This window comes from Camelina sativa, chromosome 5 (genome assembly GCF_000633955.1).
Source record: "Camelina sativa cultivar DH55 chromosome 5, Cs, whole genome shotgun sequence".
NCBI classification, from domain to species: domain Eukaryota; kingdom Viridiplantae; phylum Streptophyta; class Magnoliopsida; order Brassicales; family Brassicaceae; genus Camelina; species Camelina sativa.
The window spans coordinates 3,979,995-4,002,732 of record NC_025689.1 but is presented as its reverse complement, the minus strand read 5'-3'; the positions used below and the strand labels follow the sequence as shown (position 1 = coordinate 4,002,732).

Here is a 22,738-nt window from a genome sequence, read left to right as displayed (position 1 = left end):
CTTCGACTCGTACATCCGACACTCTAGATTCGGTGTTTGATTCGCCATGATTGGATGATTTCGATACTCACGCGAATTGACTCTTTGTTGAATCGGAAGTAAGCGATGAGGCGGAGAGATTTAGGGTTTTGGGCGACGGAGCAATTAGGCTGATTCTTTTGGCTAGGGATAACTGATAAGAGACGAGCGATGAAAGCAAAGTGAAATTGGCTGACTTGCGTCAAAAATGGTAAATTAAAACGACACCGTGTCGGATAAACAATTAGGTTTTAATTGGGCCACAAAAAAATATTAGGGGTTTGGGGGATTAAAAGCCCATTCGGATTTCAAGTCAGATAAATGAAATTTGGATCGTTTAATTTTGTTCTAAAATTGCGTTTAAACCAGCAGTACACTAATCACAGGCTTTGAGCTCGAATCGATCGCGGTATCAACATATGTTTCGGAGTCCGATTTGACCAGACTGTAATTATAGAATCGGTCATTACCAGATGGGTTCAATGAACCTTGGACCAAAATTTAAAATCGTTTATTTTGTCTCTTACAGAAAGAAAAAAAAGAAGTCTCTACTACCTCACAAAATCGTACAAGCTGAAGAACTAAACATGAACTAATAGTTCCATACATATCACTAAGAGAGCTTCATATAGAAAACACTAGACACGAGAGTCCCTCGAACGCTGCTTACCCTTCCAGAAGCATCTGGTTGAAATGCCATGTTCCTGAAAAATCATCCCAAACATTAAAACATATTCAATGGCACGAAGTGAAGGACGAATAAGTGATTTTGTTGTTCTTTTAGATCTTTATAGATTAGAACAAAATGTGAGGGATTAGTATATACCGTGTCCTTTGCCAACTCGTCGTAGTTGGGCTACATATTCTGAGATCATCTTGATTGCTTCCACCTGAGAAATGATTCATTTTATCAAAAACTCCAATTAGAACTCTCTTTGACAGGTTTAGAAACAACATGAGTGCTTTGCCACTAACAAAGAACACCCTAAATGATTTACCTGCTCTGTCAGAAACTCGCTCTCAACAAAATCTGCCAAGTGGACATCATTGTTCTTCGAAGCAACCTGTTGAGAACAAAGCATTACAAAAACTGAGAACATTTCTTGCAGAGTGAAAGATTATATTTACTTTTCTAATAGGGATTTGAGGTCTTTACACTGTGGAGGTTTAAGAGCTTCTCATTAACTAGTTTCTCCAGTGACAGAGCCAACTCCATGCCTGCAAACAACAAATCACATAATTGTTTGTTAAAACTCTTATATCCATTGCGACTTCAATCTCCATATGAGAGATACATTTTCATGATACTTAAGAACTCAGACCAAATTCGGTACTTCTCTTCAAAAGCTTAACATAGCATTGATGTCAACGTTTCATTTCTCCAAACTTTATGACTTAGAATATGGTAGACAATAGACATATATAAAAACTAAAGATCATTTTCACTTGGTATTCTAGTGTACAAACCAAAAGAAGAAAAAAAAACTATGATGAAGCGTCAATAGATACAAAGAGTTAGCTACTTCTGAGCTTACCATATAGAGCATCTCCTTTATCAACATGTTCAAACTCTGAGAGAGGCATCACAATGGACTGTAACTTGACCTTCCCACCACGTTTGTTCTGCAACTCATAGAAAACCCAAAACATGTAAGCACTTAATAAGCTCCAGATTATATAGCTAATGAACTAGAGAAAACAAAAAAGAAGGAAATAGTTATCTCTAGGACCTGATAATCCATAAACTTCTCAGCGTGCTCTCTTTCTTCCACACTTGATTCCTTAAAGAACCTGGTACCCAAGGAACCAACAACTGACTATGAATAAACAACAACAACAACAACAATAACAACAAAAACATCCAAAAACAACCAAAAACTCACTTAGCAAGACCCTTGAGGGCGACGTTGTCCCGATCGAAGTACGCATACATAGCGTGATACACATACGAGACATTGTACTCCACACTACAGCCAAAATCCATTGAAGAAATTTAGAATCCACAGGATTAAATATAAGCAGAATCAACACTAGGTTCCAAAGTACCAAATCTTATAGCTAACACAACCAGATTACAATACTAAATCTAAGCTATGGGAAAGAGGTATAAGAAAGAAAAAAAAAACTTACTTGATCTGCTCGTTAATGGCAGCTTCACACTCGTCTGAGTACTTCTGTCGAGCAAGCGAGAGATGAGAGCTTATTGGAACAAGATCGAGCTCCTTTTTCACCTCCTTAAACGGCTCGAAGACAACGCCGCTCAAGGAATCGGTGGTTGAGCTCTTAGATGCGCGAACAGAGAAAGCTACGTTCCCAGATTTTCCAGAAGAAACTCGAAGATTCGAAGATAACAAAGGAGAGAGATCTTTCTTCACGCCATGGAAACTCACCACAGAGAGAGCTGAAGATAAAGTTACAGTCTTAAGAAGCATTTTCCAACTTTGATTAGATTTAGAAACAGTTCTTCGCCGAGAAAATTGGAGAAGACGAATGGTTTTTTTCTTTCTTCTTTTGTTAGCTTTGTGGGAAATTGAGATTGTGATGGGTTGATGATGAGGCTGTGGATGAGAGACACGTGTACGTACGCGATTGAGGAATGGGTGAAGGCGCGTGGCAAGCTTGTGGCAAGTATCGATCGTTATCCGTGGAATTTTCTTGGACTTATTGAGGCCTACATAATTTTGTTTTATTTGATGAAAAATCTTTAGTTACATAAATAATAATCTTGTAAATTTTATCATTTTTATTCGATTTAATAATAATTTCTTGAAATTTGTGAAAAAAAACATATGAAACTTTAGTTATTCCTAAAATTCGTATTTGTTTTTATTGTTTAGGTAAAATCAGTTTTTTTATATCTGTAAAAACAAATAAGAGTATTTAGAATATATTCTAGTTTTATGCAAAAATATTGTTTACGGAAACGTTATTGGCACATTACCCAAATTGAAGATTTTGTTTTAACAGAGGAAACAATAACACAAATCATATATAAATTTGAAAATTTTTAACCAATCATAATCATTACAGAATAACCTACTTAATTTTAATCATTAATCAATAACAAATTATTTAAGTTATTTTTAACCGTTCATCGAGCAATGCTAACTCTATATAAGCAGACAAAGTAGGCCAGCACTTTTCATTAATTGTCTCTTAAATTAAGTATTGATCAACAACACATTTTGTAATCTCCATATACCCTAAACAAAAGAATAAAATGGCATCCATTTCTAATGCGTTTAAGACTTTGTGTTTGTTCCTCTTGTTCATTGTCGCTGCAAGTCGTCCAACCAATAAGCCAAAGGTTTTCAACGTCCGACGCTATGGCTCAAAACCGGATGGGAAAACTGATAACGCCAATGTATGTACACAACAATTTTTCTAGTTATATTTTGATCACTAATTAGTTTTGAGATTGAGATGAAAATCTATTAATATTAATACAATCATAAACACATATGATCAATATACAAATACAAAAGAGAAATATTTATGTTTTATTTGATTATTAACCTATGCTACTTTTAACACTTACAAAACTAGGCATTCACAAGTGTATGGAAAAGTGCATGTGGAAGGGAAAGTGGAAGTAGTAAAATTTACGTACCAAAAGGAACATTCTACCTCGGTGGTGTAGAGTTCGTGGGTCCATGCAAAAATCCTATTGAATTCATTATCGATGGAACTTTATTGGCTCCTGCAAACCCTATGGATATTAAGCAAGACATATGGATCAACTTTAGGTATATCAACGATCTCTCTATCTCTGGATCAGGTATACTTGACGGCCAAGGAGAACAGTCTTGGCCACTCAATGACTGCCCAAAAACCCTAATTGTCCTAAACTAGCTATGGTAACATTTCTTAAACTTTTTCACTTATTGCTTCATTTTGACAAATATGATTATTATTTACATTTAAACCATAATACAAAAGTGTGATATGATACTTATACAATAATATAACTCTAATTAAAACATTATTCATTATACACAACTTTATTAAAGTTTATAATTTATAAATTATATGAGAAAGTAACAATTCTTATAATAAACTTGATTTTTTCATAGAATATGGGATTTGCTTTCGTTAACAACTCAAATATCAAAGACATAACATCACTCAACAGCAAAATGGGACACTTCAACTTTTTCTCCGTCCATCACTTTAACATTACTGGAGTCACTATAACAGCTCCCGGCGATAGTCCCAACACCGATGGTATCAAGATGGGTTCTTGTAGCAACATTCAAATCTCCAAGACAAACATCAGAACCGGAGACGATTGTATTGCTATTCTCTCTGGAACCACTAACCTCAATATCTCTAACGTCAAGTGTGGTCCCGGACATGGAATTAGTGTCGGAAGCTTAGGGAAGAACAAAGATGAGAAAGACGTAAAAGACTTAACGGTAAGAGACGTCGTTTTCAATGGCACAAGCGATGGTATTAGGATCAAGACCTGGGAATCTTCAGCTTCGAAGATCCTTGTTTCGAACTTCGTGTATGAGAATATTCAGATGATTGATGTTGGAAATCCTATCAACATCGATCAGAAATATTGTCCTTACCCACCTTGTGAACATGAGCAAAAGGTTAACTTTCTATCCGAAAACAAGCTTTATATTATTTTCTTCTATCACAAGGAAAGTAAAAACAAAACATAATTGGTATTTCTCTTTTCAGGGAGAGTCTCACGTTCAAATCCAAGATCTTAAGTTAAAAAACATATATGGAACATCGAAGAACCAAATGGCCGTGAAACTGCAATGTAGCAAGAGCTTCCCATGCAAAAATGTTGAGTTAATTGACGTTAACCTAAAACACAACGGAGTTGAGGGTGGATCTTCCACTGCGGTGTGCGAAAATATTAACGGTTCCGCAAGTGGTAATATGGTTCCTCAACATTGTCTGAATTGATTCAACGGCCCGTCTAAACAATAATCATGTGTTGTATTTAATTGGTGTATATGGTTATGTTTTTATCTAATTGGTGTATCCGATTATCTTATTATATAAATCTTAATTTTCAAAGTTTGTAATTCATATAATCGCGATATGTGTAAAAATAAATTTTATTTAATAAGTATAAGAAAATTAAAAAATCCAAAAAATAAAAGGATTATAATTAATATTGTTGAAAGTATATAAAATCAAAAGTAATCTATTATATCACTAATTCTAATAGGAAAGTTATCTATTAAATTACTTATTTCAATAGGAAAATATATGCAATTAAAAAGGAAAATATTTGCAGTTTAAATGTAATTATTATTTATTATAATCATAGAGTAAAAAAAAATTATACAGAAGAGTGATTAAAGTATAAAAATGTTTAATGTGTTAAAATTAGTGATTGACATAATATAAGAAAAATAATATAACCAGAATTACTCATTGGGATTGAGTGCATAGAATTAAAATCTAATTTATTATCAAGTAATATACAAAAAATTGTATTGCAAGATGGAGTGTGTGAACTCTAAATGTGTTTTTAAACGGAAAAAGGGCGCGGAAAATCTCATATAGCAACTGTGTCAATACTTTCCAATCTAACGTTAACGAACTCGATCAAGTTTGTCATTCGGAGTCCACCGTCATTTCTTATTGTCACGATCAGTGGAGAATTTTGTTGTATGGACGCCCAGGTGTTCATGAATCTCTCTCTTAATTTTTTTTCTTTCTTGGTTGAGGCTTGTTAATATATGCTAATACCAGTTCTACGCTGATTCACCTTAAACTCAAACTCCTCCAGCCATCCTTCTCAAGAAAGGTGTGAACATACTTGATTTGAATTCTATGACCAACAATGAAGTAAACATGCTCCAACAGAAACTGATCCTTTTGAGAGGAGCAATTGAGAATCGTTTTCTTAATCATTGATTAATGATGGGTTCTTCTTCCTGGAGAGACTCTAATAATTAATTTTAATTTAACTATGGCTTTCGTTTGGGTTATGTAATTGACATGATAATATATTATCGTATTTTGATTATTATGTATTTGATTTAAATACATTACATTATGAATTTGGGTTTTTTTGTTAAAATCACATGTTATTCAAATTAGTATTTTAAAATCTCTTCTCAAATCCTATGTTATTAAAAATGAAATTTATGTAAATCATTCACAATATCCTGTTATTCAATCAAGTATTTTTAAAAGTCATATCAAATCTACCGTTATTCAAACTAAACAAATTATTTTCAAAAGAATACTAAAAATGAATTTTGAGTGATTTTGGATACTTTTGTAGTTGGAAAATACGAACAAAACAAGCACACCACGACAAGTGGTATTTGAAGAAATAAAAAAGAAATAAAAAATACGTAATTATTATTGAGTAATTATTATTATGATTTTCATAAATACTGAGTAATTATTATTCTTATAATTAATTTCATAATTATTATTTCCAAAAATATAGAATTTTTGACTAACAGTTTTTGGAAACCTTTTTTAAAATGATAAATGCTAACTAAATAAATAACAAAAATTAAGTTATTTTTAACCGTTTATCTAGCAATGCTAACTCTACATATGTATATAAAAAAATACAAAATATGAAATAAATATATTTAAGATATTGTTACTTTTTCAAATATGAGATAAAATTAGTTCTCAATTTTTTCTTTGATAATTATATTTTATTAATTTTTATTTTTTAAAACTATTAAGTAAGATATAAATCTGATACAATACATATTTTTTTTGATGTGAAATTTGTAAATATTACTCATTGGGATTGAGTGCACTAAATTAAAATCTAATTTTATTATCAAGTAATATACATGTGAACTCTAAATCCGGTTTTAAAAAATAAATAAAATAAAATTAATATTTTGAATACAACTTAAACTTTCACAAATTTTTCTTATATATGTTAATACGGGCCTAATCTAGTGTTTTATAATAAAAAGAACAGCTGAAACATAAATTATGTATATGCTTTATGATAAATTAACATTCATAATCTACAATTTTCTGAGAATTGAATTTAAAACATATTTGACAAAGGAAAAAGAATTTAAAACATATTGTAGAAACATGATTAATAACTGACTGGACCAAAGAAATTAACCCTGATTCTGTTTAATTCATTAGACCCGATTCAACTGAAGAAACTAGTTTGAAGTTGAACCATACCGAGGTTCGGTTTTGACTTACCCATATAAAAATCGAATAGTACAATAAACCTAAAGTTAAGAGGCTTATTCGTAAGAATTATAAAGTTTTGGGGTTACAATTGAAAATATCGGTCGATTCAACGACGGATGTGAAATCAAGAACAGCGACGACTACAGCCGTGCCGAGCACTCATCTCTTCTTCTCCGTTGAGATCCTCGACCATGGTTATGAGATCGTAAGAGATAATTTTGAAGTTTTTATTGAATACCAGAATCGAAAGAGCGAAATGTCGGGGAGACTATGGATTCCGAGGTTTCTTCTCATCACTCTCGTCCTTATTAGCTTCCGAGTTAACTCTCAATGCGAATTCAAATTCACTGGACGCAAAAAGGTCTTTAATTTCAATCTAGCTTCTTCGATTCGAAATTTCCCTCACGGTGTCCTCAGCGAAGATGGGTACTTTCTCAGATTCCCCTCTTTTTTTTTCTTCTATATGCTTCAATCTCGATGCATTAGGGTGCTGTAGTTTGAAATTGGATGGTATCGATTTCGTTGTTTTTTGCTCAATCTATGTTGTTACTTCATTACTGTTCTGCTTTTTTACTAAGTGAAAGTATTTGGATGATGAATCAGGTTTTATAAAGTTGAAGCGAACAGTACTGTGCTATGGTTTCAGGTTGTCTTCTATATCAGGTTACATTTTGTTTCTGTTATTTTTTTCTCTGTTACACTGATCATGATATGTGTAATATCCTTCATCTTGTTGTTGATGGAACTGTAGGAGAAGAATCATTGAGAGATTTTGCTTAGGATAAGTCTATATAGTTTAGGTGGTTCCGATTTGAAGATTACAATTGCTTGGTAGTAGTTATAATGCCCTTTTATGTTTTTTACATATAGAGCAGTGTGATTTATGATTGTTATTTTTGAACTGTCTTGTGGAGCAGCTTTGTGACGTGTTGATTTTCAATCACGATCCCCCTCGATGTGTTGGTTGTGAGGTAAGATTTTTGGCCACTTTTTGGTGTCTTGATCTATCCTTTAAGAGAAGAAACTGAAAAAGTTTCTATCTTTTAACTTTGAAAATCTCAATCAGTATCTTTGACTTTCCTTTTCTCACTTAGAATTGCGGAGGTCCAACACACTGTGGAACATCTTGTAGTGCACTTGTGTCAGAAAATCTAAGAGGTACAAAAATCTGACTCTGACAGTAATCACAGCATGTAAATTTGTAAGGTGCAGAGATCACACGATGCTTTTGAGCTAATAAGGAGTTAAACCATCTTAAAAATCTAATCATTTGCAGGGTATGATGTATGCAGTTCTCTAGGGCACGGCTCAAGCACCAAATTTGATATTATTGGTAAGGCTTAAGGTACCTTTATGTAAAAATTGATATTTCTCTCTAGTCGCTTGTAACGATGGACTTGGTACTATGTGCGTTCTAAGTTGAAAAAAAGGCTAGATTGTGTATGCTGTTTTCTCCCAAATTCTTATGCAATTTATAATATAGTAATGTTGTCTGAGAGATTTTTGTTTTGAATATGGTAGATAAAGAGGATCCTGGCAAAGGCGTCATTGTTAAGATGTCAAGTGGAAATAGGAACGAAAACTGCTCGCTTTCAGTCTCTGTTATTTGCCAGAAAAATAAAGTTGATGTAAGGATTTGTATATCAGACATTCTACTTAATTTTGTTAATTGAAGTTGATTTAGCAGTTTCTAGGACGTAATACATCCATCATTTCCTTTTCTCAGGGACCACTAACTCTGGTGAAATCTGGTACCTGCCACTATGTGAGTGTCCAGCAACTCATTTTATTCATTCTTTTTTCCTAGAGCTTTCAGATTACCATGTCTCACTGTTATAGTTTATAAGTTTGAAACTGTATGACAAGCTTTATCGCTTACGCACTGCATTTAGAGTAGGAAAGAAATGGAATTACTTTTGCTGCGTAGAACATGTTCTTAAAAAACCCATTACTGCATTCTTCTATGCCCTACAAATCTTGAGTTCTTATTAGCATCTCAATATCTTTATTCTATGAAGTATGGACTCTGGCTAATTATGGAAATGCTGATCTCTGTGGTATCACTTAAGCCATTGGACGGACATAAGTAAGAGAGTATTTGAATTTTAGTATGCATTGTAAGAGAAAGTGAATTGTAGAGTTTGTATGACTGTTCTCATGTTTTCTTGGAAGTCAAAACAAAATTGTCGAAGAAAGTATTAATAGCATAGGTAAACCTTGATCTCTATTTCGCTGAGTGATTGACTTAACTTGGATACTTATTCTTGATTATGAAATTTCTTGTCTTTCTCATTCATTCGACTTAAATTGGAGATCTTGTATCACTGACAGGCAACTCAGCTGCGACATCCCTCCGGTTGTGCAGCAGCTATATCCAGCCATAGAAGTGGATGGGGATGGTTTAGTACCTTACTAATCATGTGAGCATCTCATTCTCTTTATGCGAGGCTATTGGAATTGTATTTGAAATGTTTTGATTTATTTCAGTATCGTGTGCCTGTTTGGAGCTTATCTGCTGGGTGGTGCAGCGTATCGGTATTTCTCCCTTGGAATTCGTGGCACAGATGTATGTTTCACTAACTTCCTTTATACATGAAAAGTTATCTCATGTACTGATTCTATCACAACTAAATATTCACATCCTGTTTTTAGGTAATCCCAAATGTGGATTTCTGGGCCACTATACCTCACAGAACACAAGTATTGTTCCGTGTTTCCATTTTCTCCTCTGGTGGATCTGTGTCTAAGAATAAATTCATTGGGTTTACGCTTTCACTTCATCTTGCAGGGCTGTTGTGGTTCAATATTTTCGAGATTTGGGGGTTCTAGTCGTGGTCAACAAGCCTCATATTCTCAGGTCAACTTCTGAGCAGTCACAGCATCCTCTCTGATCCATGGTCTGGAGACAATTCACCAACCTTGCCTTGACTCGTCCAACCAACTGCAAAAGTCGCTAGATTATGATACTCTTTTGGCCATTATATGACTGCAAGTTACATATAAGGTGCCTCTCCTTTTTCATCTTGTTATGTCATATATCCCTTTAGAAACAAAAGAATCTTGTTCATTGGATAGAGAAACAATGTGACGCCACTGCGATCTGGGGCCTTTCCCATTTCCAGTATTTTGCTCTTTAGAAATTCTTGTCGTGGTTTCTTGAGCTGATTTTGAAGTAATGTTAACCGCTGTGCTGATGTTTTAGACCATTGTTCTTTCGAAAATATTCGTGCATACTATATAGGGTTTCTGATCTCTCTCTTCATTCTCTCCGACTTATTCTGACAGACGAGTGATCATTGTTGAGTAGAGAGATGTTGCATTAGACCAACAATCCGCCAACCGGATTGAGCCGATTTAGAAACTGGTCAATAGCTGAATCAAACCGATCAAACATGTCTTTCTCTGTTTTGTCTTAGTATTTAGACGGCTGATACGGATTTGATCCGTGGGTCTGACATGTTTTAGACTAGCCTTTCTAGAGCCGGTTCAGGTAGAACTGGTCCGGTCAAGTCGCCATAACATCTTTACCAGTGACACCTCTTGAAAGCGCATCTGTATATACAATTGTGAGTAGTGTAGCGTTTAGAATAATATTGGCCTAGTGTTGGAGGAGTGTGTACAAAGAAGAACAGTGAGAGCCAACTGTACTCGAGGTTGAAAGCCCAACAAATTCTCAACTAATCCCAATCTTCATCTCATATAGAACTCTCTGCTAATAATAATTAGAAGAAGAAAAACAAATCGCTAGAGTATGATTCTGTTTCATCTCACATTTTTCAGTCTAATTAATATTAACCGTCGATTTTGTTCTATATTGTTTTCTAAGTAACAACAAAAGTGTCCACTGGACAAAAGTGAAGACAATGATGTTTCATCTTTACAAGTCGATCAACATGTACGAAAACACCTCAAGGACACTTGGCTTCGAAGCTAAGTGAAGTTATATTACTCAACTCCATCAATCATCATCATCTCAAATATTCCAATAGTTACAAATTAAAAGCCTAAGAAATTAACATTTTTGTTCTTTTCAACAAAGGAAGCTAGACCATCTAGGTTGGATTTAGTCAAACACAAAACTAACTAGATGTAGTCTAATGGTGAACCAAGGGACTGTTTTTTTCTTAAAATCTGTGTAAAATACTTGATCACTTAAAAACAAACAGAGACATACATTTTTCAATATGTCATACACATTAAAAGGATTAATTCTTACGGGAAAAAAATCATTAGTTAGGAGACAACCACTCTGTTGCGTCAACAGTTACCTGCTCACCACCCTAAGTAAGGACTAAGGAGTATTATTTTGCTAATTTTACAAAATTTCATCACCTAATATAATCATAATCATATTGTCAATCACCTAATCATCATTGTACAATACACATCTTTAGTATTTCTTGAAGCAATTCCAAGATAAGTTCTTATTTTTTGGCTTCCTCCTCCCACATCTTATTTGCAGGTTGATGAGAAATGAGATCATCAAGAACCCCAAAGTTTTCATTTCTTAATTATATCTTCTCTTTTCTTAATACTATTTGAATACTGAAATCACATTTTTGTGACACTCATTATTCTTCTCTTTTCTCATTCCTAAACATGAAGCCTTCATCACCGATTTCACTCGCTACTTCTTCACTTGCAAGAAAAACTCGTCTTTCTCCTTACCTCTTTACACTCTTAGCCTTCATCCTCTTCGTCTCTGTCCTCTATGGCGAAGATTTCATGTGCATATTTGGTCAGCTTGAGCCCAACTTCGTCCTCACGCCTTCTCGAACACCCGGTAACGTTTTGTTCATTCACTCTTAACATTTGCTTAAATTCTTGTTGACAATGAGGAATTGAAATTGTGTTTTCTTTTGAAATTTCTTGGATTCTTAAGAGAAGAACAAGAAGACGGAGAAGCTTGCGTTTGCTATTGGGAAAACAGAGGAAAGGTGTGATGTATTTAGCGGGAAATGGGTTAGAGATGAAATCTCCCGACCACAGTACGAGGAATGGGAGTGTCCGTACATTCAACCTCAGCTTACGTGTCAAGAACACGGCCGTCCCGACAAAGATTACCAATTCTGGCGGTGGCAACCCAATCAGTGCGATCTTGCCACGTAAGCTCTCTTCTATATTCACTCTGTTTCCTCTGTTTCATTGGTTTAACTCTGTTTTCTCCGCTTCATGTGTTACTCTGTTTCGTAGATTCAATGCAACGTTGATGCTGGAGACATTGAGAGGGAAGAGGATGATGTATGTAGGAGACTCGTTAAACCGTGGAATGTTCGTGTCCATGGTCTGTCTTCTTCATCGTCTTATCCCTGAAGATCAGAAATCAATTAAAACCAATGGTTCCCTCACTGTCTTCACTGCCAAGGTAAACATCTATCTACTTTGAAAACTTCAAATCATCACTCTTTTAGGGGTTTCTCTGTATTGCAACATTTTACCTGTTTTATTATCTCTATGCTCAGGAGTATAACGCGACGATAGAGTTCTATTGGGCACCGTTTCTTCTAGAATCGAATTCAGACGATGCAATTGTACATAGGATCTCAGATAGGGTTGTGAGAAAAGGGTCAATAAACAAACATGGTCGTCACTGGAAAGGTGTTGATATAATCATCTTCAACACTTACTTATGGTGGATGACTGGATTGAAGATGAACATCTTGTAAGTTGTAACCATTTTTTAAAACCTAACAATTCATATAAACTATACATTAGACTGGTTTCTGATATTGTTTCTTTGGGGTATATATATATATAGGCAAGGATCGTTTGATGATAAAGAGAAGAATATCGTTGAGGTTTCGACCGAAGATGCGTACCGGATGGGAATGAAGAGTATGTTGAGATGGGTGAAGAACAATATGGATCGTAAGAAAACTCGGGTTTTCTTCACAAGCATGTCTCCAACTCATGCCAAGTTAGTGACTTTGACCGTTTTGATCGTTAAATTTATCACATAGATTGAGAAGTTCAGTACTGTTTCACTCATGATACACAATGAACTGCTTAAAAGTTTACTATTCACATAGACAAATTGATTGTTTCTTTCTTAGCAAGAAACCTACTAGTTAGGGCTTTTTGTTGAACTTGTTTGGATCTGGTTCTGTGACTGTATCAGGGGCATAGATTGGGGAGGTGAACCGGGTGAGAACTGCTATAATCAGACAACACTTATAGAAGATCCGAGCTACTGGGGATCAGATTCTCGTAAAAGCATAATGAAAGTGATTGGAGAAGTGTTTGGGAGATCGAAAACACCGATAACGTTTCTGAACATAACGCAGATGTCGAATTATCGGAAAGATGCGCACACGTCGATATACAAGAAGCAGTGGAGTCCACTTACAGCGGAACAGCGGGAGAATCCGACGAGCTATGCGGATTGTGTACATTGGTGCTTGCCTGGCCTTCAAGATACTTGGAATGAGCTTCTCTTTGCTAAACTTTTCTACCCTTGACTAAAACAATATAGTTTCTCTGTTGAAATACGACACCGTTTTGGCTTTGATTTTGGATTGAGGTATTTGTCGATAAATTTTTAAAATGTAGTCATTGAATTGATATTGTCTCGTCTTTTTTGGTTATAAGACAAAAGGGTTTCACAAATCAAGATTGATAAATAGTTTCTAATTAATGTATGTAGGAAAAAGAAAAAAAAGTGTGATCTGTAGTGTAAGTTTTAGTAATTTATGATTTTTTTTTATTATTACAAGAGAAAATTAAAACTTAGTACAGTCACTAACTTATTAACATTTTTTTTTAACATTACATATATATATATTCGGTTAATTCTTGTTAAAACTTAACGATAATTTATGAAAGAAAATATAATTTTTTATACAAAATAACTTTTTTTTTTTGTTATACAAAATTTGAAAGTTCGGTTAACCCAAGCTTTTGGTTAAGGGTGGAAAGGGAGGTGTTCTTCATGTTATATTTGAATTTGGTTTGCCTTTTTCAGACACACAACACTCATATGGATATCAAATAAATCAGAAAATGACTAAAACATTTTATTGCAAATTTTTTTTTCTTATTTTATTTAGTCAAAGTGGTAGATAGCCCAGCTAAGAAAATGAACTATTTGCCTTGCTTTTTAAAAAGTATGTAATATATACATCACAGCTATGTACGTTATCACAATCTTTTATGCATGTTTACATATGCTATTTGAATTATAAAGATAACTAGTTAAATTAAAATACTAATACTTTATAAGCAACATGCCACATTGGAATATACAAACCCCCAAAAAGCGTATCTCTCTCTGCTTTGCTCAAAAATTTCATATTCACACGGGAAAATACATACTGTGTTACTTGCTTATATAAGTAAAAAAATTAATAATATGAAAATTCTTATAGGTTTATTATAAGGAATAGATGAATAAAAGTAAAATAAAATCAAATAGGTGAGTTTGAATGTAAAAAAAAAAAAGGTTAGGTGGGTTTGAATGTCATTTTAGAAAAGACCAAAAGAAGAGAAAACATTAATAGGCCTCCTTGCCAACTTGCACCTCAACTTGCAACTCCCTTCCTTCCTTCCACGACAATGTTTACATATCATAATATTTCGTCGTACTCATTATCATAATAATCAATTTATATAAATCAATTTGTTTTTTTTTTTTTAAAACCTTTAAAACTTATGGAATATATTTTTTCTAGAAAAGGTGTCAAAGAATAGTAGCAACTTTTTATTTTTATTTTCCTTGCAACTTGCATGTTTTGTTTTTTCTTTTCTATTAACAAGTTGGGGTTTTATTACACCACCCAACTTGCATTTTACGTACGATTATACTCATGAATTCTATATATGTATGTATGTATGTATGTACTATTTAATTTTGAATTTGGTTTTCACAAGTCTCGAAATCTCACTAGTTAATTAATTGTAAAAAAAAACTACTAGTAACTCGTTTTGCTTTTTTGGAAAACTTTGAATGTGTCTTTTCGTCTTGTTCATTGGATTCTTCATATTAAACAAACAAGCTAGATAATCTTATTATAAGGTTAAGTTTTAATTCATTAGATAATAATAATATAGGGAAAGAAAATGCAAGAAAGTAATAATTTTGACATTTGAATTCCTGTACCACTTCACGCATCCCAAAAATAAAAAAGAAATTGAGGAATATTATCATTTTTTGGTGAGTGAAAAAAAAAAACGTTGATGGTAAAGTTGGTTGATGAAATGACAAAATTATATGAAAGTTTTCAAGTTTGCGAAATAGGAAAATAAATAATGCTGCTCTTCCTGCCAAATTTCAGCATTACCTGTCACCAATCATTTTTGGCCTTGCATTACGTATATTTATTATATATTATAATATAAATTTAGAACCTAAAATAAATTACACTTTATGGATCGAGTTATGGTGAGTTGATTTTATTTCATATTGTTCCTTTTTGTTTCAAATGTGGAATGCTCTGATGTAGTATAAATGATCAGTTAACTGAAGAGAGCAAGTAATTCTATATATAGAGTTTGTACATCTTAAGGGAATTAATTATGTATAACTACATAGATTCCTTAATCATTTTCTTTGGATAAAGAAAAAACGGATCATATGGATCAGCACATCTGCACATGCATGGGTTTTCTGACTGCCCACAATTGTTCAGATCTCATTATATGTATTTATCAGTACTTATGCCAATGATTATCATTATATTAATCAAATTGTTTGTAAATTTTAGTACATTATAGCGTATGATAAAGATCAAATTCTAATTAGATATCATAACGTTAACCTCGGACGACATAAGGAAACAATTATCATTAGCTAAAATCACTATATTATTTCATTGTTAAGCAAAGATACTTATGCAAAGTAACCCGGGCGAGAAGAATATTATCAGAAAACCTAATTAAACAAAACAACCAATGTTTGTTTATTAAATTTTAGAGCTACAAGAGACTGTACAAAGAAAGAGTTCAAGAAGAAATGGTTTTAAGGGTAAAACATAAAGTATCGTAACACTTTTAACAAACCCTAAAACCCTAACTTCGAAAAATCAAAACCATCTTCTTCAATTCGTTGTTTTTTTTTTTTTTTGGTAGTTTCGAAACATCCCCGATGATAGATAAATACTTAAATCTCGAACCCAAACCCACCTCGAGAATCCCAAAAATAGAAGAAGATAAATTTTGAAAGAGAGAATAAAGAAAATAAAAACAAAATAAAAAAAAAAAAGTTGAATAATGAAAAAAATATAAATGTAATTACGAGCGTTTAGACGTGTTCTCGGCGAGTTTAGCCAAAGACAGCAAGTTGCACCGTACGATTGTATCTGCAAAGCTACACGTCTCTTCCTTATCGTTACCCGCCGGTACGTCAACGACGTATGACTCAACGACAAGTGTCCTCTTCTCGCCGTCTTCGGAGTCCTCCGACTCGTGCACCGTCGTCACCGACCTATAGTTCATAAGCCTGTGGTCCCCACCCACGACGCTGAAACTGATGATGTGGCGATCGTCGTCCATGATCTCAAGCCGCTCTAAGCTAAACGCCGCGGGGAGACCAGAGACGACTCGTACCTCTCTAACCGATCCAACCTCACGACCGTCTCCGAAAGCAACGTGACAGCTCCTAACGAAGTGTTTGTACGCTTGAGGGTGCTCGAAGCGGCTCAAGATCGACCAAACGGCGGAAGCAGGAGCCTCTACGTCTTGTACCATGACGGAGAAGCACTGAGAAGGGCCAACCACGTGCGTGTGGGAACGCTCCACGTGCTCCGGCACATCAGGCATCCCGCGCGTGAGGCTCACTTTTTGAACGTGTTTTTGGTGGTGGAGATAGTTGTTTACGGTGGCGTTGGCTGCTTCTGCGGTGGTGGAAGATCTCTGAAACTGTATCGACGTTGGCATTTTAAAAGCAAATGATCTTCTTCTTCTCTCTATATTTCTCTTTATAAAATATTCTCTCTCTCTATAAGAAAACAAAAGGGGGGTTTCTTCGTGAGGTTGTATTAATGAGTAAATGAGATATTTACATAAGTATATAAGGACAGAGTGTTTACATATAAAAATGCAAGTATGTGGATTAGGAAAGAGAGAGAGAGAGAAGAAGAAGGATGTGTTTTAGTTTGTGTGGGTTCGTCGGTTGTGTCCACTTGGGATTTGTTTGGAGTTTGTAGTTTCACTTAATAAAGAAACGTCTCTCTCTCTTTCTCTCTTTATATCAAGGACCGGCCCGGTTCCCCACGAAAATCTATCGACTGGTTCTCGATTGTATAACCGGTTATTTAAATTTGAGTTTTTGTTTTTTCTTTTACTTGCCCTGTTTATGACTTGTCATCACAAGGAATGTGCATGTAGACGTAACCATAAATTCTTAAATACCATATACACGCATTACTCAAATTAGAATCTTGAATGGAACAAATATCACATAAGATAATGAGAAATAATTTCTCTATCTCACCGATTATTATAACGGTGTTTACCAATAGAGTTAAAGCTAAAATTTTAATAAACATTTTTAGGATGTCAATTTGAAACTAGAACATGATCACTATATATGGGTCGAGTTGGTCAAGCTATATTGGTTAAGAGCTATACGTTGTGCATAGTTTTGGCTAAAAATTCTTGAAACAAATTATTGGATGGATAGACCTTTGTTTTTGTGATGGCTGAGCAAAAAGATTAGATGTGTTTGTGAATTTCATTGGAAACTTCCGACTGCGGTAAAATTTTCAAAAATAACTAGGATAGAACTTTGAATATTCCAAGTTGGTGAAGATAAATCATGTCGTGGGTCCATCATAATTATCTTTCCTCATCTTGTAATCAACTTGAGTGTTTTGACAGTACTAAAAAAGTATTTAATCAAATTCCTTTTTCAAACAAAGAAAAAAAGAGAATATTATAGACGAATTAGATGAAAATCAACTAAGCAGTTTGCTAAAAAGTAACTAACATAATAAAGTGCATGAAAATTTTCGAATTTTTCTTGAGTGTGTTTTGTTTTCTTCCACAAACATATATTGATCAAATCAAACGAATGAATAGATAGGACTCTTGAATTTGAGTGGTGGGCATAATAACAAAATTAAACACACAATTTGGAAAAACAATAAAGGGTGATTTTAATGCATTAGATTTCCAACAACTATATACAACTATACATATTTCCAAGTAGTCCTAGTTGTTAAGAATAATACGAATAAGGTCGAGCAATTTGCATTACTAATTATACATTTGTTTATGTAGAATAAAAAGAAAAGAAAATAAAGTTACAATTTGCAATTTTTTGCACAGTCCTCGATGTAAAGATTGCTCATCGTGTAAAGCTTTCCCGGTTAGGTGACATAATCACTCACCAATTATCTTAAGGCATGTTTATAGGGAAATCAGGTGAGGGTGATCTTAGAGGGTGATCTTAGAGGAGAAATATTGTAAAAATATTGTAAGATCAGGTCTTAAGAACTTTTGTTAAAGAGCTAGTTATTGGGAGAACAGGTATAAGATCTTAAGATTTAATAATATAATATTTTTATAGAAATTTAAAAATGTTTAATAAATACAAAGATTAATGTTTAATAAATAATTTAAGAATGTTTAAAACTATTTAATAATATAATGTTTATTAATATTCTTATTAAACAAATTACAATTATAAAAATTTATAAAATAACATTTTAATTGCAAACTTATAAAACTTTTATTAAAATTAAAAAAAAACAAACATATTACTTAATTAATTAAACAAGACAAACATTTTATTTAATTAATAGATAGATTAATGACCAAATTTATTCCAAATATTCTCAATCAAATCCTCCTTTAATTTGCGATGTGCTTGTTTATCACGATTTATTGTATGGCCATGACAAGGTTGTGAAATAAAATGTCTTTGGTGTGGGATTGAAAATGGTTTGATTTGGTATGTTTGAGTTGAACAAAAAAGAGAAGGTGAACAAAAGAGAGAAGAGTGTATGATTTGGTATGTTTGAGTTGGGCAGAGTAGAGAAGAGTGTATGATTCGGTCGTGGCAGATAAGTTTCGGAACTATTCAAATTTTGAGATGAAATAAAAGATATCTTCAAAATCAAATTATATAGAAATGTTGAAGAGAGAAGAAACAACTGAAGAATGGAGGCAAAACCGCCAGAAACTTACAAAAACAAGTAAAAGATAGGAAAAAAACACCATTTTAAAAAACTAACATTTTAAGCTTTGGTTGATGATGATTCATCGTCATCATCTTCAATTTCCCAACTTAAATCTTCATCATCTTCTGCTGCACTCAGACGTTTACACAGCTCATCTCGGTTTGGACTACCACCAGACCGAAAACTCACTTCCTTACCATCAATGCTACTCATATCCTCGATCTCGTCCCATCCCAAATCCTCTTCAGATGCTTGTTGAGCTGCTGATGAAGCACAAGCTACATCTGGTTTAGTTGGTTCTTGGGATGGAGCAGCCTCATCAGATTTTGGTTTAACTGAATCTTGGATTGGAGCCTCATCAGATGCAGGAGGAGCCGTAGCAGCAACAACAACTGGTTTTGCTTCTGGAACTTCCTCATTATTAGTCTCCTTCTTTCTCGCTGCTCTCATCTTCATCATCAATATCCCAGCTCAATTCTTCCTCATCATCCAGAGAAATTGCTCGTTTCACAAGATTAGCCCTTAAATCCTCAGCCTGCTTGAGCTTGTGAACCTTATAGAAATACCTAAACCTCTGACTACCTAAACCTCTGATCACCTTGAACAACATGAATCTGAGCATCGAAACGACTGTATGGTTTCGAACTAAAGCTATCATCACGACAACCAAAACTCTGACTACTATTGTTATCAGAAGAATCATATTCATCATTACCAGCGGCTAAGATCGCTTCCTTACCTTGAGCAATGATATCAGCCGTACCTTTTAGCACCGTGTTCCCAAGTTCATCAATCGTGTGTCCCACAGTACCAAGCGATCCTTGAGCCACTTCGATCTCCTTCTTCAGACCTGTACCAAATTCTTCGAGATCTCGTCGGTAGGTTTCAATCACGGATTTGGATCTGGTGGCTAGGGTTTTCATCAGACCACCAAAACTCCATCCACCGTCGTCATCTTCAGGGTTGGATTGCTCTGGTTGTTCATGCTCTTCGCTGTGTTTCGGTGAATCGGATTCCGATTCGGTTCCTGGCGGATCTGGGTCGCCTCGGTGTTTCAGTGGCCGGACAGAAGAGATGACAGTCAGGGAAAAAAAATCTCTCGCCGTTTCGCTTTGGCCTTGTCGAGGTTTGCGAGAGAAGCAGAAAAAATAATATTCCAAGGAAATGAAAAAAAAAACCAAAACTTTCTATCCCATGGTGACACGTCACCCTTAAGATCAGTAGAAGAACTGATCTTATTCAAGATCAATTGGGCTGATCTTATGGGTACTGTTCAATTAATTTTAATTTAAAAAGCTCTAAGATCAGCCATCTGATCCAGCGATAAATATGGCCTTACACACACATTACTGAATACACCATAGATTACACAAGTTGATGTGGAAAATGTATTCTTTTTTTTTTTTTCTGAAATATTTTTGTGAATTAACGACTACTCTCTGAACTAACATCTATGTTACCCTAAGAGTAATAAAAAGAAGAAAAAAAGAAGTGCTTGTTTTCCATCTTGCTTGTTTGTTCTGCATCATCTACATAATTATACAAAATCCTTGTCATTCTTCTGTTAATGATGAGTGTTATCTTTGACATAAAGACATAAAACCAGTATGATATTACGATGATAAATTTTGGGTTTTATATAATCAAATCTCAAATTAATGCCTTATACGAATTTGGAAACATTATCAAACGAGAGAGAAACAATAAAGTTTGTATTATCCAAAGTTTGAATTCGAAGTGGTGAAATAACATTTATACAAACAACTTGACTACATGTCATTAACTCTTTCTGCTATCAACTTATTTACAGTTCATAATGAGTATCAGAGATAATTTTAGATATTTTTTTGAGTAAAACCGGTTGTTTGTTTGTTTGTGAAAATTTGTTGAGCGAGAGAACAAAAATCTCCAACTGCATTATAAAGAAAATGCACTTGAATATAAAAAAATCATAGTTAGTATTGAAAATTTTATTAAAAATAAATAAATAATGATATTTTATCATTAAATTCGGCGAAGACATTTGAGTGAATCAGATTACAACGTGAAATGCAAGATATTATAGACAAAAAAAAATGTATTAAATGGAGAAATTGTCCAAAAGAGTTGCATCTCATTCTTATGGAAAAGAGAGGTGTCTCACATTGTCAAAGGGGAAATTGTGGATGAGCAATGGCCAAATCCACCAAATTGTTTGGATAAATTAATTAACAGTTTGGCAACTTGTTTTCTTCATTTTCTTCTTCTGAAAAGTTCTGAAGATCTTTAAGATTCGAGCAAGAAACACGATTTTTGGAGACCAAATATGGAATAAATTAAATTTTAAAAAACCCCATTTACTAATATAAAACTATGTCCCATTGGCACTTTCAAATAGGACCCAATTTGCTCTTTGTAGAAAATACAGATAGATAAATTATTATTCTATCAATTTGCTCTTTGTATATTACACTTTTTTTTCTTACCTCATTGCTTATGTAATCTTTCATACAACCTGAGGAAAGTCTGCAGACCATAAAATTCCACTACTGAAATTTCCAAATTTAATAAGATGACAATTAAACTAAGCCAAGCAATTTGATCTACTAGTTTCTTGAATAATCAAACTTGCAAAGTCAATAAAATCACTAACGCAACCATCACACTCTTATTCCATCTCCACTCCCTAAGATGAAAATTAGATGTGAGAGTTTGGGTTGCATAAGGAACCAACCAACAAATTATATATATCCAAACTTCAAAGATCAAAAACTTTATAGGCTTTTTAATTTATCAAAACTTCCTATAAATCCAAACTTTGAAAGAAGGAATCATATTTGAACTTGTCCTACATTACCTAACCACATTTACTATGCATCAAAACCATTAACATCAGAAAGTATCATCAGCAGCTTCAAAGAGAGTCAGCTTCTATAGCAAATAACGGCTAAACAGTCTCGGAGCAGAATCACAATCTTAGGCCAGTCATATGAATTTATGATCTTATGTAGCGCCATGAACATCTTTCCCTCCTCCAAAATCCAAGTCCTCCTGTACGTCAAGATCCTGGAACCTGCGATGGTCTAAACCAATACCATTGTTCTCCATTTCATTCTGCTGCGTGTAATGATATTCATAATCAACTTCAGGATTAGCAGCAATCTCCATGGGGTTGAGGCTCTCGGGCAAGTTAGCATCTTGAAACTGCATTTGGTCACTGAAGCTTGGCTTTCTATTAACTTGACACTGCATAGTGTTTTGACCAGACGCATTGTTGTCATCTAGTTTACCCAACAGCTCACTGATATCAAATGTTTCGTCCACATCAAATCGGAATGGTGCTTGATCATTGCCATTTCCCATTAACCAATCATCTAAGGTCTCTTTTTTCGATTCCTGTCCAGTTCCAAAAGCATCAACCGAGTTAAGTTCCCTCTCTTCCTCTTTTACGTTCAGCTTCTCTT

The 22,738-nt window shown here is 34.1% G+C and overlaps 6 protein-coding genes and 2 pseudogenes across 7 annotated transcripts in view; 3 read left to right on the top strand and 5 right to left on the bottom strand.

The window, feature by feature from the left end:
* The window catches only part of LOC104785379 (eukaryotic translation initiation factor 2 subunit alpha homolog), a 6,654-nt gene extending 6,447 nt beyond the window's left edge, over positions 1–207 (bottom strand). The window contains exon 1 of the mRNA XM_010510583.2: positions 14–207. Within this exon, the coding sequence (XP_010508885.1) occupies positions 14–48 (35 nt within the window). The 5' untranslated portion in view covers positions 49–207. The remainder of the gene's footprint in view (positions 1–13) is intronic.
* On the bottom strand, positions 463–2,528 carry LOC104785378 (ferritin-4, chloroplastic-like). Its single transcript, XM_010510581.2, has 8 exons — positions 2,149–2,528; positions 1,902–1,985; positions 1,749–1,809; positions 1,554–1,641; positions 1,175–1,236; positions 1,017–1,082; positions 845–908; positions 463–722 (listed from the first exon to the last, which is right to left on the bottom strand). Exons 1-8 carry the CDS (start codon positions 2,448–2,450, stop codon positions 685–687), a joined length of 765 nt encoding a protein of 254 aa, XP_010508883.1. The 5' UTR covers positions 2,451–2,528; the 3' UTR covers positions 463–684.
* Positions 3,239–4,941, top strand: LOC104788848 (annotated as a pseudogene).
* Positions 7,256–10,365, top strand: LOC104785377. Of its 2 annotated transcripts, none has more exons than XM_010510579.2 (11): positions 7,256–7,605; positions 7,783–7,825; positions 8,097–8,150; positions 8,274–8,337; positions 8,456–8,512; positions 8,701–8,807; positions 8,906–8,944; positions 9,511–9,599; positions 9,667–9,745; positions 9,832–9,879; positions 9,968–10,365. In XM_010510579.2, exons 1-11 carry the CDS (start codon positions 7,436–7,438, stop codon positions 10,046–10,048), a joined length of 831 nt encoding a protein of 276 aa, XP_010508881.1. In that variant the 5' UTR covers positions 7,256–7,435; the 3' UTR covers positions 10,049–10,365. The 2 variants fall into 2 exon arrangements, with proteins under 2 accessions (XP_010508881.1, XP_010508882.1); XM_010510580.1 differs by having other exon boundaries at positions 7,549–7,605; positions 7,783–7,842.
* LOC104785376 (protein trichome birefringence-like 33) lies at positions 11,779–13,813 on the top strand. Its single transcript, XM_010510578.2, has 6 exons — positions 11,779–11,962; positions 12,062–12,284; positions 12,373–12,544; positions 12,642–12,841; positions 12,938–13,096; positions 13,298–13,813. The coding sequence occupies exons 1-6, from the start codon at positions 11,779–11,781 to the stop codon at positions 13,635–13,637; spliced, it is 1,278 nt and encodes a 425-aa protein (XP_010508880.1). The 3' UTR covers positions 13,638–13,813.
* On the bottom strand, positions 16,050–17,309 carry LOC104785375 (abscisic acid receptor PYL6-like). Its single transcript, XM_010510577.1, has one exon. It carries the CDS (start codon positions 17,047–17,049, stop codon positions 16,405–16,407), a length of 645 nt encoding a protein of 214 aa, XP_010508879.1. The 5' UTR covers positions 17,050–17,309; the 3' UTR covers positions 16,050–16,404.
* Positions 19,353–20,642, bottom strand: LOC104788847 (annotated as a pseudogene).
* The window catches only part of LOC104785374 (dehydration-responsive element-binding protein 2C-like), a 2,702-nt gene continuing 1,670 nt past the window's right edge, over positions 21,707–22,738 (bottom strand). Inside the window, exon 2 of the mRNA XM_010510575.2 lies at positions 21,707–22,715. Coding sequence (XP_010508877.1) covers positions 22,278–22,715 — 438 coding nt within the window. The 3' untranslated portion in view covers positions 21,707–22,277. The remainder of the gene's footprint in view (positions 22,716–22,738) is intronic.

Bases quoted from the DNA above. Each gene is read 5' to 3' on its own strand.
- LOC104785377 (XM_010510579.2), top strand. From the start codon at position 7,436: ATGTCGGGGAGACTATGGATTCCGAGGTTTCTTCTCATCACTCTCGTC. The intron at 8,513-8,700 runs GTAAGGCTTAAG...TGAATATGGTAG, and splicing joins CACCAAATTTGATATTATTG to ATAAAGAGGATCCTGGCAAA. The intron at 9,880-9,967 runs GTATTGTTCCGT...TTCATCTTGCAG, and splicing joins CTATACCTCACAGAACACAA to GGCTGTTGTGGTTCAATATT.
- LOC104785376 (XM_010510578.2), top strand. From the start codon at position 11,779: ATGAAGCCTTCATCACCGATTTCACTCGCTACTTCTTCACTTGCAAGA. The intron at 11,963-12,061 runs GTAACGTTTTGT...TGGATTCTTAAG, and splicing joins CACGCCTTCTCGAACACCCG to AGAAGAACAAGAAGACGGAG. The intron at 12,842-12,937 runs GTAAGTTGTAAC...ATATATATATAG, and splicing joins GGATTGAAGATGAACATCTT to GCAAGGATCGTTTGATGATA.
- LOC104785378 (XM_010510581.2), bottom strand. From the start codon at position 2,450: ATGCTTCTTAAGACTGTAACTTTATCTTCAGCTCTCTCTGTGGTGAGT. The intron at 1,810-1,901 runs GTGAGTTTTTGG...CTTGGGTACCAG, and splicing joins GCCCTCAAGGGTCTTGCTAA to GTTCTTTAAGGAATCAAGTG. The intron at 1,237-1,553 runs GTAAGCTCAGAA...TGTTGTTTGCAG, and splicing joins TAAAGGAGATGCTCTATATG to GCATGGAGTTGGCTCTGTCA.
- LOC104785375 (XM_010510577.1), bottom strand. From the start codon at position 17,049: ATGCCAACGTCGATACAGTTTCAGAGATCTTCCACCACCGCAGAAGCA.